At 47.9% G+C, this 13,233-nt stretch overlaps 1 protein-coding gene across 1 annotated transcript; it reads right to left on the bottom strand.

The window, feature by feature from the left end:
- Positions 1 to 845: 845 nt before the first annotated feature.
- Kdelr3 (KDEL endoplasmic reticulum protein retention receptor 3) lies at positions 846 to 13,002 on the bottom strand. The gene is made up of 5 exons (XM_051189395.1): positions 12,810 to 13,002; positions 6,884 to 6,984; positions 3,095 to 3,253; positions 2,178 to 2,430; positions 846 to 1,503 (listed from the first exon to the last, which is right to left on the bottom strand). The coding sequence occupies exons 1-5, from the start codon at positions 12,898 to 12,900 to the stop codon at positions 1,463 to 1,465; spliced, it is 645 nt and encodes a 214-aa protein (XP_051045352.1). The 5' UTR covers positions 12,901 to 13,002; the 3' UTR covers positions 846 to 1,462.
- Between the last annotated feature and the right edge of the window lie 231 nt (positions 13,003 to 13,233).

Genomic DNA, 13,233 nt, shown 5'->3' with positions numbered 1-13,233 from the left:
TGCGACATAACAGGTAGGTTGTCAGCATATAGTGGATATACACATGTGAACGCTTGGCATCCTTTTGTTTTCCTTATCCTTATCCATATCCTTACAGAATATGAAACTAAGGGAGAGGTGGGCACAGATGTGTGGCAACCCTGCTCTGTGCTTTGAAACCAAAGTATGTGTCCTGTCTTGTCTCACTCTGCCGAAAGGAAGTGTCTAATCATGGACACTGACCAGCCTGTTACAGAATCTTCTTTCTACAACCAAATTCAAATTTATTTATTAAGCATCATACCATAGGCTATCCTGTGCTACCGCAGCTCTTCAAAACATCCCTTCTGTTAACACCTTTGGGGATGAGCAGTAGCTAGGTTGCTCGCCTCCCCTATCTTCCAGAAGCATAATCCAGATAGAATTAACAGCTGGTTTCCCATTTCATAAGCTCCTTTGGCCTGGCTACAACAGAAAACTAGCTGTTTTCCTATTTAGATCAATGGCTTCTGCCTCTTCGTCTGTCCTTGTGTTCTCTCAGAACAGGCGTAGGCAAACCCTTGGAGCTGGGTCAACTTACTTAGGGAAAGGACTTCAGTATTAAGCTGTGGACTGCTTATCTCTACCCCTCCCAAACAATTCATTGTGCAGACTTTTCATCTAAAAGGTTGGCTTTTACTTGGGATCAGTGCTCTGCTAAAGCCTTTGCTGGTCTCTCAACACATTCCTGTCATTGAGACTTGAATTGTAGGTGTGATGTTAAGGCACAGGATGCTAAGAGCTATGTTACTACTATTCTTAGTTTGTAAATTGCCCTTTTGATACCATCTTGTTTTCTTTTGTAGGTATAAATAAACAATTGACGATAAAGGTGTGAATTTTTTATTACATTGAGTGTAATTTTAACATTTTGCTTCAAACAAATATTGGGAGGTTGAGTGACTAATCACCCTAGTTAGCACCTCAAACTGGGAGGGGAGGGTGGGACTAATGATGGCTCTTGGCACAAGAATCTGAGTCAACAGTTAGATGGCCATGGTGTCCACATAGGCTGGAAACTGAAGTGAGTGCTAAGTATTTGGCAGAGCTGGTGACTTGGATTGCTTGCACCTTAGATGTAGTGTAACGACACATGTTGCCCCCAGCATCTTCAGTACCACTCTGACCTAAGAAGGGTCTTTGTAAATGGATCTTGCCCATTCCTTGGCATGAGCCTTCCTCCACTGTAGTCAAAAGAGCAATGGTTGGTTGTGGAGGAGGTATCTACTGCTCCTTGTTTTCACTTGCCATTGTAAGGCCCCACACTTGGGTGGCTTGATCAAGTATCCATTGCATCCATGGTGGGATGTAAGGGAGGTCCAACTGTTGATGTTGAGATAGGATGTTCTGCCAGTGCTTTGGTAAAATTCACACCAATCATTTAACATTAAGTCACCAAGGAGAAATTATTTGCTCTGGTTGCTTTACAGCGTGGCCCGTCTCTTTAGACTGGCATTGGTAGGCTTAACTTCTTTCCTTTAAGGACTATAAGAAAAGGAAGATGAAGTTACAAAATGTGTTATACTTAGAAAAGGATTGTTTCTACCTGCTTTGTCCCTTTTGAGAGTTTCGTTAACCTTGGCTGGACTTGAACTTGAGATCCACCTGACTATCTCCCTAATGCTGGGGCACAATCTACCACACCCTGCTGTCCCTTCATCATTGTCAGCTTGTAGGAGTTAAGTTACCAGAAGTTCCATTTCAGGTTAGCCATGGACTCTGCCCCTTTGCCCACATCTTGGTTACCGATGCTCCTTCCTTACATAGTTGTAGATTTAGCAGTCAACTACAGTTCTTCTCTTTCATTCCCATAGACTTATCTCTTCACCCTGAGCCTCATTAAGCTACCCTGACTAATCTCCCTGTGTGTCAACTGCTGGGTTGGTTGAAATGAGTTCTTACAGGTGGTTTTGGTGATGTCCTGTGTGAACTTGGTGTGAGTTTCAAGGTTTATGACTTTCTAAGGTCTACTTTGGAGCTTATACATGAGATTTTCCCAGCCAGGTTTGGCAAAAGTACCCTTCCCAGTTACCTTGTCTGTATACAGTTATTATTCCCACTGGTGTATGCCTCCCCCATCAAGGCATGAACCTTGGTTCTGCCTCCTCAGACCAGCTGGAATACTATAGAGTACATAGTGACTTAGGACCAGTGCCTACCTTTGGTCACATACAAGTAGAAGAAGTCACAGTAAAAGATGGTTTGTACTACTCCAGATACCACTGAGATCTGATCATAGAAATTCTCTGTCTGGTACCGCCAGATCCAGTTAGCTAGATAGAGGGCCCGATACAGTCCCAGAAAAAACAGGTAGTGAGTGGTGATGGTCTCAGCCTCTCCAGTCTTGCTGATCATGAAGAGCTGTGGCAGGATGGCCACTGACTCCAAATAGATGGAGAAGGTCCAGAGTACCTGTCAAAAAGTTTGGGGAACCCATGTAATAGTGAACGTTTGCTGGAGAGAACAGTTTGTCACACAATCCTTGTCAGGGTCCCAGTGTAATGGTGTAACCCAAGTAGGCTTTGAGCTAACTGCCTTGTTTCCCAAGGAAGGCTGGCGCAACAGGAATGCTTCACCACACCAGATTTTTGTGGCTATTTGATGTTGGGGATAGAAGCTAAGGCCAGATGCATGCTGGGCAAGCACTCTGCTCATGGTATTACCAGTCCTGACTTCAGTAGTTGTACCTTTCTATTGCTTCCTATGGAAATACAAACTCAGGTACGTAATGCCTGCTGTTTTATACCTGCAAACATGTCCACAAAACAGTTTTTACAGATGGCACAATTTATAAATGGCATAATTTAAGCCATAGTATGGCAAGGTACATCCCATAAATACCAGCACAGGATCTCCAGAGATGTTTGTCTCTTGAAGCTCAGGTCTGTGAAGCTATAGTCCCAACAGAAGCAGGGATACCACCTGCTTAATGTGAAACCTCATGACTGAACAGATGTGCCCCTTACTGGGGGATGAGGGTGAACACTGTCAATATTGAAAAATTGACTTGTAGTTGGCAGACCCAGATGGCTGAAGAGGGTGCTGGGAGGCACCCCTGCCTTTGGATCAGACTCACCTCCATTGGTGCATAACTGTAGTTCACCAGAAAGGAAAGGCCGATCACTGGGACCAAGAGGAACTCAAGCCGGAATGTGTCATTCTCAATATCAAATGTTTTCCGGAACTTCCAATAGATCATGTACACAGTGACATAAACACAGAGGAGGAAAACAACCTAGAGAGACATGGGCCATGGGCACCTATGAAGTCTTTTTTTTTTTTTTTTTTTTTTTTTTTTCCTCCCTGAGACAGGATTTCTCTGTAGCTTTGGAGCCGGTCTCCTGTGGACCAGGCTAGCCTCGAACTCAGAGATCTGCCTGTCTATGCCTCCCAAGTGCTGGAACTAAAGGTGTGCACCACTACTACTTGGCCTTTGAAATAATTTCTTTTTTTTTATGAAATAATTTCTTAATGCTCATGTTAAACTGTGGTATCTGTAACCCTGAGGGCCAACATGCTATTGTCCCCCAACATGCCGCATGCGTGTGTGTGATAGTTCCTAGGGCCCCTAGTCTCATGGGCTGGAGGTTTGCATTAGAGCCACAGTGACTTCTCTAATGCCTGCCAAGGTCTTTTCTTGTAGGTTTGGACAGCAATGGAACTTGCATTTCTAACAACTGCTTGGGTGATGCTAATGCTGCTAGTGGCACTAGACTATAGAGAACTCAATCACTGAAACATCACTAGAATTACATGGTATCACCACATGTAGCACAGGAGTCACTTGCCCTGTGAAAATGTGAGTTTGTCTCCCCTACAATAGGAATCACAGGCAGGACACTCAGTTCTGAGTCCCCCCCTCCCTCCTTACTCAGCACAGATTAGTGAAGGAGGGAAGGCAGGAAGTGAGGAGCACCATTCCATTACAGACTGGATGCCTCATCCTGCTACTCAAGGCTAGGTCTGTGGAGGGATGAAGTAAGCGGGTGATGATTCTAAGAGGGTAGTGTTAAGATCTCAGACTCAGATTCATACAGATCAAATGTTTCACAGGTGACAGCATCCTCCCCTACCACTGCTAGTGATGAGCTCCCTGGAACCCCAAAGGATGTCTCTGAGAGAGCATTCCCTTTGGTGAGCCAGCCATCTCTTGAAATCTTCACAAGATACAGATAAGACACTCACACTTGTCACATGAGCAGGTAGAACTGGGACTTCAGGTAATGCACTCAACCAAAACTACATTTCCAGAGTAGCTTGGGATCAAAGTAGAATTTTCAGAAAGACTTTGGAACTTTTGTTTCGTTTGTTTTGAGTTTTTGGTTTGCTTGTTTTGCTTTCTTTGTGTAGCCCTGGCTGTCCTGGAACTCACTCTGTAGACCAGAGTGGCCTTGAACTCAGATCTGCCTGCCTCTACTTCCTGTGTGCAGAGATTAAAGGTGTGCACCACCATGCCCAGCTATTTGGTTTTTGAGAGAGAGGGGGAGAGAGAGGGAGAGGGAGGGAGGGAGAGAGAGAGTTGTCACAAATACATGTTGTGGTGTGCATATAGCTATCAAAGGACAACTTGTAGTAATTGATTCTTTCCTACCATGTGGATTCTGGGGATCCAACTCAGATGGTCAGGCTTAATGTCAGGCATCTTTATTCACTGAGCCTTCTCACCAGCCCAAGGTGACATGTATCCCAGGCTAGCCCAGAACTTACCATCCTCCATTTCAGCCACTTGAAATTTTGGATAAGCTATTTAAAAACAGCTTCTCCAGCTGGGTGGTGGTGATGGTGCGCAACTTTAGTCCCAGCACTCAATATTCAGAGACTTGCAGATCTCTGTGAGTTCAAGGCCAGCCTGATCTGCATAGTGAGTACCAGGACAGCCAAGGCTATGTAGAGAGAGATCCTGTCTCAAAAACAAAAACCAGCAACAACAAAAAGAGCTTTCTTCATAATCCCTGCATATGGGAGGCTGAGGCAGGATAATTTCAGGTTCAAGGCCAGCCTTGATCCTGTTTCCAAACCAAGAAGTGGAGCTGGAGAGAGGTGGTGAGTCTTCTCTGCTTTTGCAGAGAACCCAAGTTTGGTTCCCACACCCATATGGCAGCTAGCTCACAATGGGTTTTAACTCCAGTTTCAGGGAATCCAACATCTGGCCTCTGGGGGCAGTGCATACATGTGGTACACATACATACAGGCATAGAAAATACACAGAAAATACAAGTAAACCTTTAAAAACTAAAATAAGCCAGGCACAGTGGCATACTCCTGTGATTGCAGCACTCGGGAGGCAGAGGCAGGTGGATTTCTGAGTTCCAGGTCCCCAAGGCTACATAGTAAGAGCTCCATCTTAAAAAAAAAAAAAAATCCTAGATGGCAGGTACCTTACTGTGCCACCAATACCTTTCTGCCTTAGGAACATAGCACACACTTTGTAACCCTGTGGTAACTGAGAAGAGATATTATGTTTGTGGCTAGCCAGACAACTTACCATGCCCACTGCCAAGTGAAAATATGAGGCCCTTTGTTTAAAACTAGAGATTTCAAGATGACAATAGCAAGAGACTTCAAGCAAGTGCAGGGCTCTGTATAGTTCACTTGCGCACGAGTCCTGACCACACTAAGGATGTTAGAGTAAGGAGCGTTACACCCTGGCTTTGCGGACCCACTTTTCTGACTAGCAATCTATTCTCACCTCTGACATACCTGCCTCAAAGCCAGGAGGGGTGGTGAGAATCCATTCACCCCAAATGCATCCATGGCACAGAGATGAGGCATGGCAGCAGAACTGAGAAAATGATCCATACTTCCAAACCACAGTACCATTGAAGCCTCCGGTCCCTGCGGCAATCCCACAGGGTTCCCTCTGCCTCGCCCTCACAGTGCTTCTCTGAAGAGCCCAGCCTGTCCCTGCCTTTAGCGGCCTTTGCCCTGGCTATGCACTTGGTTTGGTGCTTACCCTCCCAGCTCAGGGTTGGTCGCTTGTCATGCACACCTTGGCTTACGGTTTGCTCCTCAGCTCCTGCTCACACTCCCTGAGCCTCTATCAGATAACTCTTCAAAACTTTCAATTAAAGTAAGATTTTAATATTTTGTTTAGCCCATCCATAATGTTCTCATCTGCTTATGGTGTTCCCCTAAGGATCTATGAGTCTTAAATGTCTCCAAGTGCCTGGCCTAGCAATGGCAAACACATTTGTTGCAAGGGTGGCCAAACCAAGTTCACCAATGTCCAGGGTCCAATAAAAAAAGTCTGGGTTATTTGTTTAACTATTCTGGGTTATGGCTAGTTTTTAAGAAATATTTAATCCATGACAGGGTATTATATTTACATTTGGGGGTATTGTGGTGTTTTTTTAATTATTAAATTTTTTTGTGCATTGGCATTTTGCCTGCATGTATATCTGTGTGAGGGTATCAGAAACTGGAGTTACAGACAGTTGTGAGCTGCCATGTGGGTGCTGGGAGTTGGAAACCCGGTCCTCTGGAAGAATACTCAATGCTCTTAATTGATGAGCCATCTCTTCAGCCCGGTGGTGAGGTCTTTTGAGACACTGTCTCATTGTGTACCCCTGGAACTAAGTATGTAGACCAGGGCGGCCTTGAACTTGCAGCAATCCTCCTGTCTCCCTGATTCCCCTGTGCTGAAATTACAGGAGTGCACCATGATACATTTCAATTTGTGACACTGATGAACTTCACAGCCACCCCACCCCCCACCCCCGCCCAGCTAAGTACAAGCACCACCTTGGTCTCGAGGGAACGGTACAGTGGCCAGCTGTACCTGAAAGGCCTTGAGTAGCAAGGCAGGTACAACAGCCCCAGCCCTGGCCTGAGACACCCAACACACCAGCAGCTCCCATGCTCTCACCTTCATCACTGTGTTGTAGATGGAGATAAAATTGGAGAAAAGGTCCAGGTATCTGGTGGTGAAGACCAAAGCGAAAAGAATCTGGCTCTTCCCAGAAATGCCTGGGCAGGGGGAAAAAGGAGACCATGAGAACATGAACTTCAGGGAGGCCACCCAGACACCAGGTACAGCTGTCCTACCCCACTCTAAAACACTGGAGTCCCTGTGTCTCCTGTTGAGCTATGATCTGTCTCCAAATAAAGATCCAAACACTACGTTCCAGTCCCCTGGCGTGTGCCACCTTGGTGCTTCTCTGTGGAGAATGCGGGGGTAGTGTGAGCCGCCTGGGTGGGGGTGTTGAGGCTGTTCTGTGTGCCACCCCCAGAGCTCCATCCTGGGAGAACAAGGCACTGACTCGAGGTGCTGGTTCGCCAGGGAGACAAGCAGGCAAATGAAGACACCGGCCAACACCACTCTGTTTGCCAAAATGCACAATTTTAAAAGCCCTTTTCCTACTCATAAAGGTTATGCCTATTTTTATCCATTATAATACAAAAATTATGGGTGCAACTCAGTGACAGAGCAATTGCCAAGCATGTGCAAGTCCCTGGGTTCAAATCCCAACACTGCAATTAGTAAATAATAAACACCAAATGGCACATGCAAAAACCAAGATGCCTTAGTGCACAGACCTGGAGCCACAGCTCCATATGTGCCTGAGTGCATGTTCATGACCCAGGTGCATGCATGGAATTGTCACAAACCGTGTCTTATTCTCCATACTGTTTCTTTTTTCTTTCTCTCTTTTGAGACAGGATCTTGCTGTGTAGTACTGACTGGCCTGGAGCTTTCTACATAGAATAGGTTGGCTTGCTGTGCATGGTTGCGCTCGCCTTTAATCCCTTTTGAGTTCAAGGCTAGTCAGGGCTACACAGTGATACCATGTCTCAAAATTGTTTAATTAAGCAAAACAAGAGAAGGCTGGTTTCAAGGTTTTAGCAACCCTTTCTGGCTGAGAGCAAAGGTGTGTGCCACCACCATGCCCAGCTCCTAGGCCTGTCTTCCTTTTTAAAAAAGATTTATTTTTTGAGCTGGGGAGATGGTTCAGTAGTTAAGAGTGCTTATTGTTCTTGTAGAGGGGTTCAGTTCCCAACCCCCACAAAGTGGCTCACAACTGCCTGTAACTCCAGTCTTGGGAGACCAGATGCCCTCTTCTGAGCCCCACTGTCAGTGCAAGCATGTGGCGAACATGAATGGACTCCAGTATACACACATACACATAATAAAAACTATTTTAGCTAGGTGTGGTGGTGCACACATTTAACCCCAGCACTCAGGAGGCCAATTAGGTGGATCTCTGTGAGTTCTAGTCCAGCCGTAACTACATCATGATAACATGTTTCAAAACATAAAAGATTGTGTGTGTATGTGTGTGTGTGTGTGTAGTACCAGCATGTATATATATGTAACACAAGTGTGTCTGGTGCCCATGTAAGTACCTGGAACCAGAGTTACAGACATTTGTAAGCCATGATGTAGGTGCTAGGAATCAAATCTGGGTCCTCTTCAAGAACAATCAATACTCTTAACCACTGATCCACCTCTCCAGCTCTGGCCCATGGTGTGTCTTGGCTTCCCTGGCCTACTCCATATTTATTTATCTAAGTTAGAGTCTTGTTATATAGCCCAGGATAGCCTTGAACTCCCAATTCTCCTACCCAAGATTCCCAAAAGTTATTTTTTTTTTTTTAAAGATTTATACACGTATCCCTGCAGGCCAGAAGAGGGCAGCAGATCCCATTATAGATGGTTGTGAGCCACCATGTGGTTGCTGGGACTTAAACTCAGGACCTCTGGAAGAGCAGTCAGTGCTTTTAACTTCTAAGCCATCTCTCCAGCCCCCCAAAGTTATTTTTTTAATGTTTTTTAAAAAATATTTAGGCTGGGAAGAGGGCTGGAGAGATGGCTCAGAGGTTAAGAGCAGTGGTTATTCTTCCAAAGGACCTGGGTTCAATCCCCAGCACCCACATGGCAGCTTACAACTGCCTGTAACTCCAATTCCAGGGAATCTGACACCCTCACACAGACATACATGCAAGCAAAACACCAATGCACATAAAAAAAAAATATTTATGCCGGGCAGTGGTGGCATACTTTTAATCCCAGCTCTGGGGAGGCAGAGGCAAGCAGATCTCTGTGAGTTGGAGGCCAGCCTGGTACAAGAGTTAGTTCCAGGACAGCTTCCAAAGCCACAGAGAAACCCTCTCTCGAAAATAAAAAAAAAAGAAACCAAAATAAATATTTATAAAATGTATTTATGGGGTGTATGCACACATGCAATGTACAGAAGTCAGAGGACAACTTTCAATGGGCTGGTTCCCTCCTTACACCATGTGGATCAAACTTAGATGCTCAAATTTGCCAAGTACCTTAACCCACTGGGCCATCTCACCTGCCCAATCTTTAATATTTTGAGACAGCATCTCGTGTAGTCCAGGCTAGCCTCAAACTCTCTGTGTACACAAAACTGGCCTTGAGTTCCTAATTTTCTGCTACCACTTCCTGAGTGCTACAATTACAGCTTTGTGATACAACTACCTGGGACTTTTTGCTTGTTTTTTTTTTTTTTTTTTTTTTTTTTTTTTTGAGACAGGGTTTCTCTGTGTATGTAGCCCTGGCTGTTCTGAAACTCACTTTGTAGACCAGGCTGGCCTTGAACTGAGAGATCTGTCTCTGCTTCCCAAGGGCTGGGATTAAAGGCGTGCACCTCCACCGCCTGGCCTACCAGGGACTTTTGAATGTAAGAGTTCCAGAGTCCAGAGGGGTCCCTTGTGCTTTCATTCAGCTTCCACTAAGGTTGATGTCACACCTAGTGGCCATGCAGGTTCTCAAGAGACAGGAACAATGGCTGGACCTTTGTGCAGTGCTGCAGTGTGTACCCCCTCACTCGGAATTCTGAGACAGAGGACTTAAGAGTTCAAGATCAGCCTGGGCTACACGGAGCCTTGTCTCTTGTCTCTAAATAAATTAAAAGTAGCCAGGCATGGTGGTGCACACCAATAATCCCAGCACTCAAGAGACAGAGGCAGGCGGAGCTCTGTGAGTTCAAGGCCAGATTTATCCACAGAGTGAGTTCCAGGCCAGCCAAAGCTGTTAACACAGAGAAATACCACCACAACAAATAAATAAATAAGGATTGGGGTGTGGCCTAGTAGTAGGGCACTTGCTTAGCATATACAAGATTCGGGGTTCTATCTCATGCACCAGAATAATCAATTGTAACAATCTATGAAGTCACTGTACTCTTGACTCCACCCCCAGCTCACCTGTGTTCCTGCTGCACACTTCCCTGCTCTGACCCTGAAACAATAGGTAACCCTTTGGCCTCTGCTGGTGATCACGGAGGTGACCCCAAGAGCCAGCCAGGTACCTCCTTTTCCTTCTCCCTTTCCATGCCCTCACCAGTCTTTGTCACCTCATCTAACCATTCCCCTTCACAGTGCCCATGTCTCTGCAGCCAAGGTCAACTGACCTCAGTCCTGGTTTCAAGAGCAGCTAATATTACCTGCCCACCCCCAGCATCCCTCTCCTGCCCTGGTAGCATCCCCTTCTGCATGCAGCAATACCTGTCTCTGCCATCAAACCATCCAGCAGCCTCTTGCCCTGTACTGCTGGCATCTCAGCCATCCCTGTGGCTGATGGCCTCTAAAACACACACATGCACGCGCACACAAAACGCTAGTGCTCCTCCACATCTGAGCCCTCCTCCCAGTTTTGGCCTGTACATTCATTCACCTGTCTTCTCCATTTTTTCAGGACATTCCCATAAGGCCCCCAAAGTCAGCTTTAACACAAACCTCTCTCCCCTCAGCTTCCTCCACCCCTTCTCAGTAAACAGACCCCAGCCCCTAGCACTCAGCCCACAAACTCACAGCCACCCTCTCCCTGCCCCTGCCCCACATCCCAGCAGTCACCAGGCCACACATTCCCTTCAGGACTCCTTAGCATACTCCCCTCTGCTCTGAAGCTCTCAGACAGCCCAGCTCTCACTTCAGTCTGGTAGACTGCTCTCCCAAAACCTTTGTCTGCCATTTCCAATCTCTATCAAGAAACCCAAAGGCTATTTTAAGATAAAATCTTGCCTAAAGTTTTTAAGTGGCTTCCAAATGTCCTTAAAAGATCCAAAACCTATTAAAAAAAAAAAACCAAAACCTAATCCCATTTGCTGCCTGGGCCACCCTCTCCCCTGGTTCCTGTCACTCTCTGTCCAGATTATATTCCTAGAGAATAGGATGTGTGGGCAGTGTGGCCCATGTAGTGTCTCTACCTCCTATGCCCACACTGCCCACACTCTTCTAATGGGGCTGATGGGACAGGGTGACTTTTTCTGTTTGTTTGGTTTGGTTTTTGAGACAGGGTTTCTCTGTGTAGCCCTGGCTGTCCTGGAACTTGCTCTATAAACCAGGCTGGCCTTGAACCCACAGAGATCCACCTGCCTTTGCCTCCTGAGTGCTGGGATTAAAATAGTGTGCCACCACCCTCAGGCCAGGGCGACATTTTTAATGACCAAGAAGGAGTACTCCTAAAGTCTCTCCCATTCTGGAGAATTTGGGCCCACATACTGGCTACAGGCAAGCCTTGGCCTCACACTCACCAGTAGACTGGCTCATACATACATGTGGCAGGAGCCATGTGAGAAAGACTGGGTCCTGGGAGTGTGCTTAGAGATGAAGATGGCCATGAAGGAACTCATGGAGACAGAACCTAAACAGGGCTAGTTCCAAGTGGTTTTCTTTCCTCCACATCTCTTACGGACCTATCACAGGAGGCCAGCCCCCTAAGGCAGGGCAGTGGGCTTTGAGGGCACAGTGCCCAGGGCTTAGGTAGGGAGGGTAACAGCACCCTCTCCAATCATGCCCCTGACATTTTCTGAAGCATAGGTGACTTCCCTCTTGACCTACAGCCCCCAGGGGCCCTGAAGGACTTGAGTGACACTCTCTCAGGAGACCCAAATGTGCTAGGATCCTTACTCAGCCTAGTCCCTGTCCCATCCAGCCTCTCAGGTGTCATCTTCTCCTGTGCTCTCAGCCTCCATCCCCAGAGAGGCCCGCTGTGCCACACCTTCCATGGCTTCCCTAGGCCCGCATCCTGAGCGAGATGGGTACATTCTTTCACCTCTGGACCACCCTACCTTCTGGATTCCTCTCTGCTCTGTGTGTCCTTCCCGGGATATGCCCTCTGCCCGGAGGGTTCTCAACTCTACCCTGTTTCTAGGCACACACCCTGCCCATCCTCTTCCTCCACATAGCCCTCAGCTGTTCTCTGCTTCCTCAGCTCTGATGGAGTCTGAGCTCATTCCATAGCCCCTATCTTCATGCCCAACACAGGCAGGGACGTAGGAACAAAGATGGCAGAAACACACAGTGGACAGTTTATCTTTGCACCACGGGGGACCTGCAATCTCAATCTAACCTGGAAACTTTTCCCAATGCCAGCAAGGCAGCCAGGCCTCTAGCTGAACAGGGAGCCCCTCCAATACCTCCCATCTCCGCTCAGAGCCAGCTCCACACCCCCACACATCCCCCCCCCCCGACACTCCCTGGCCAGACTGGTATCACTAGCATGCAAGGAAAGGAAGGTTCTCCCTGGGGGGCGGGGGGGGGAGGAGAAAGGCAGGAGAGAGTGGAGGGAAAGATCCCAAGACTGTGGTGGCTTCTAAACACACTCTTCCCTTCCAGTGAGGGGGAGGGTCGCCACTCCCTACCCTCTAGTCCTCTCCCAGTAGCCCAGGATGAAGGATGGGGCTAAAGAGGTGCGGTAGCAGTGTCCGAGGAGGCGGACACTGACGTCGAACAACTTGTCTTAAGTTTTTGAAAGCGCGCGTGGTTCTCTCTTGAGTCCGAGTTCTCACCCTGGTCCCGTCCCACCCCGCCCTGGCACCGCTCACCGGCGCAGCTCTTGGACCTCCAGATCTTGACCAGGAGCAAGAACATGGCTAGGAGGTGGCTCAGGTCCCCGAGGATTCGGAACACGTTCATGGTTCCGCCCGCCGCTTCCCGCACCGCGTCAAGCGGAGCTTCCAAGGAACTTTCTGGAGCGCCAGGCGCTGCCACGTCCCCGTCCCCGCGCCTCGCGGTGTCCCAGGCCGGTGCCGCTCCTCCTAGCTCTCTCGCGCGCGCGCGCCCGCCCGCGCGCACCCTTGGCCGCACGGTGACGTGGCGGGGCGGCCGGGAGCGGGCGAGGAGCCAGGAAGCGGCTCTTCCTTCCCACGTCCCCACGCCGGCGGGCGGGGCAGTTTGCAGGGCGGCTGCTGGCTTATGCCCCTCTCTGGTCCTGCACACGCACCCAGGGATCCCCCTCATCCCCAGAAG

Source organism: Phodopus roborovskii, unplaced genomic scaffold (genome assembly GCF_943737965.1).
Source record: "Phodopus roborovskii unplaced genomic scaffold, PHOROB, whole genome shotgun sequence".
Classification (NCBI taxonomy): domain Eukaryota; kingdom Metazoa; phylum Chordata; class Mammalia; order Rodentia; family Cricetidae; genus Phodopus; species Phodopus roborovskii.
This window is presented reverse-complemented; position numbering and strand designations above follow the sequence as displayed.

Excerpts from the sequence above, each read along its gene's own strand:
- Kdelr3 (XM_051189395.1), bottom strand. The coding sequence starts at position 12,900 with ATGAACGTGTTCCGAATCCTCGGGGACCTGAGCCACCTCCTAGCCATG. Across the intron at positions 6,985-12,809 it reads GAGGTCCAAGAGCTGCGCCG|GCATTTCTGGGAAGAGCCAG; the intron begins GTGAGCGGTGCC and ends CCCCCTGCCCAG. Across the intron at positions 3,254-6,883 it reads TCTACAACACAGTGATGAAG|GTTGTTTTCCTCCTCTGTGT; the intron begins GTGAGAGCATGG and ends ATGTCTCTCTAG.